Raw genomic sequence first — 2,122 nt, 5'->3', positions numbered from 1 at the left:
TAGAGACGGGGTTTCACCATGTTGACCAGGATGGTCTCGATCTCTTGACCTCGTGATCCACCCGCCTCGGCCTCCCAAAGTGCTGGGATTACAGGCTTGAGCCACCGCGCCCGGCCTTATTAGGCTTTACTTAGATAATCATAGATAGGTTGATCTACCAAGGTAGGTTTTCATTATTTCACTATTTTAAAAGTTACAAGTGAATCTTGAAGTTTAAAAATGTTACATAAATGTTTTATTAAGCTTTACTTAGATAATCATAGATAGGTTGATCTACCAAGATAGGTTTTCATGATTTCCCACTCACACTATACCTTGGGTATTCGTCAAAAGCATTCTTCCTAGATCCACAACAACTAACACAGGATTCTTGAATTTGAAATCATCAGGAAATATCACCTGAGGGGCAGAAATATCCAGTCGCACAGTCCATCGTTTGCTCTCCTCCTGTAAAAGTAAAATAGTCATTAACCATAACTGCCGAAACCCAACAGCTTTACCCATGGTGCTCAAGCGTCTCTGGAAGCCACAGCTAGGATTATGGAGTGACTCAGTGGTCTACTGTATTACAGCAAAAAGTCGAAGACAAAAGTAGATGCAAATGCTTAAGGACCTGATAAATTACCACAGGCAAATGTCTGAACAGGGGAGAAAAAAACAGCAAATAACTAAATAGGGAGAGAGTCCGTACTTAAGAAAGATGTTGTTTCTAATTTATAGGGTTTAATACTTTAAAGGATTGTCGGAATTATGGAATTCAAATAAACATAGAACTCTATAAACATTTTTACTTATTCGGGGGCATTGGTAAACATGAACTTTCATGTCAAAATATCTTAGTGAAACACATAAGCTTTGATATTTGAAATATAAATAACACACCAATTCATGATTTGTTAATTGTTCTTCCCACCAACCAAAATCAGCCTCAACTGTATATATGTGGTAAAAGCTAATTTATGTTACCAAAAAGAAACCTCCTTTGTTTATGAGAATACTAATTGTCGTACTTTATTTAGAAACATACACACACACACACACACACCCCAAAACAAAAAACAAGATGAATTCTCCAACCCATACTACATGCCCCATTTTACTTGGATGATTTCTGCCGTCCCTGACACCTATAACTTACTCTTCACTGCCCAAAAGAAGCCACACTTTTTCTCACTGTGCCACCTGCTGCTGTACTGTACCAGTGTACCTCCATGCCACCTTAGAAACTGTACTTTACTGGACTGTTTTGTTTTCCTGAGACAAGGTCTCACTCTGTTGCCCAGGCTAGAGTGCAGATCACAGCTGACTGTACCCTCCAGTTCCTAGGCTCAAGCAATCCTCCCACCTCAGCCACCTGAACAGCTGGGACTACAGGTATGTGCTAGCAGGTCCAGCTGATTTTTTTTTTTTTTTTTCGTAGAGACAGGGTCTCACTATGTTGCCCACTCTCAAACTCCTGAGCTCAAATGATGCTCCCACATCAGCATCCCAAAGTGCTGGGATTACAGGCATGGGCCACCTCGCCCAGCCTACCTACCAGACCCTGAAGATGTCTCTATAGCTCTCCCTGTCTACGGCATCCTCATGACGCCTGTTCATTCAGCATCACAAAGCGCCTATCACCATACCCTAGAAACTCTCACGTGAAAAACACACAAGGTATCAGGTCTGGAAAATAAAACAAAGACGGGTCTTTTTTTTTTTTTCTTTTTGAGAAGGAGTCTCACTCTGTTTCCGGGACTGGAGTGCAGTGGTGCAATTTCAACACACTGCAACCTCCGCCTCTCAGGTTCAAGTGATTCCCCTGCCTCAGCCTCGCAAGTAGCTGGGATTACAGGGACCCACCACCATGCCCGGCTAATTCTTGTATTTTTAGTAGAGATGGGGGTTTCACCAGGTTGGCCAGGCTAGTCTTAAACTCCTGACCTCAAGTGATCTGCCCACTTTGGCCTCCCAAAGTGCTGGGATTACAGGTATGAGCTACCACACCCGGCCCAAAGATGAGTCTTGAAAGTAACCTCAACCTGGTCCAAGAAGATACAGAATCTAGTCATAGTCATTCATTTTATTAGCCAAACCCTGACTATAAAAGACACAAGGCTGGGTGTGGTGGCTTACGCCT

General features: G+C 42.6%; 1 protein-coding gene across 1 annotated transcript in view; it reads right to left on the bottom strand.

The window, feature by feature from the left end:
* The window catches only part of VPS13D (vacuolar protein sorting 13 homolog D), a 301,395-nt gene that overhangs the window by 259,095 nt on the left and 40,178 nt on the right, over positions 1–2,122 (bottom strand). The window contains exon 17 of the mRNA XM_017504510.2: positions 315–558. Coding sequence (XP_017359999.2) covers positions 315–558 — 244 coding nt within the window. The remainder of the gene's footprint in view (positions 1–314; positions 559–2,122) is intronic.

Source organism: Cebus imitator, unplaced genomic scaffold (genome assembly GCF_001604975.1).
Source record: "Cebus imitator isolate Cc_AM_T3 unplaced genomic scaffold, Cebus_imitator-1.0 Scaffold15, whole genome shotgun sequence".
Taxonomy (NCBI): domain Eukaryota; kingdom Metazoa; phylum Chordata; class Mammalia; order Primates; family Cebidae; genus Cebus; species Cebus imitator.
The sequence above is the reverse complement of the archived record's forward strand: the minus strand, read 5'-3'. Positions and strand labels throughout refer to the sequence as shown.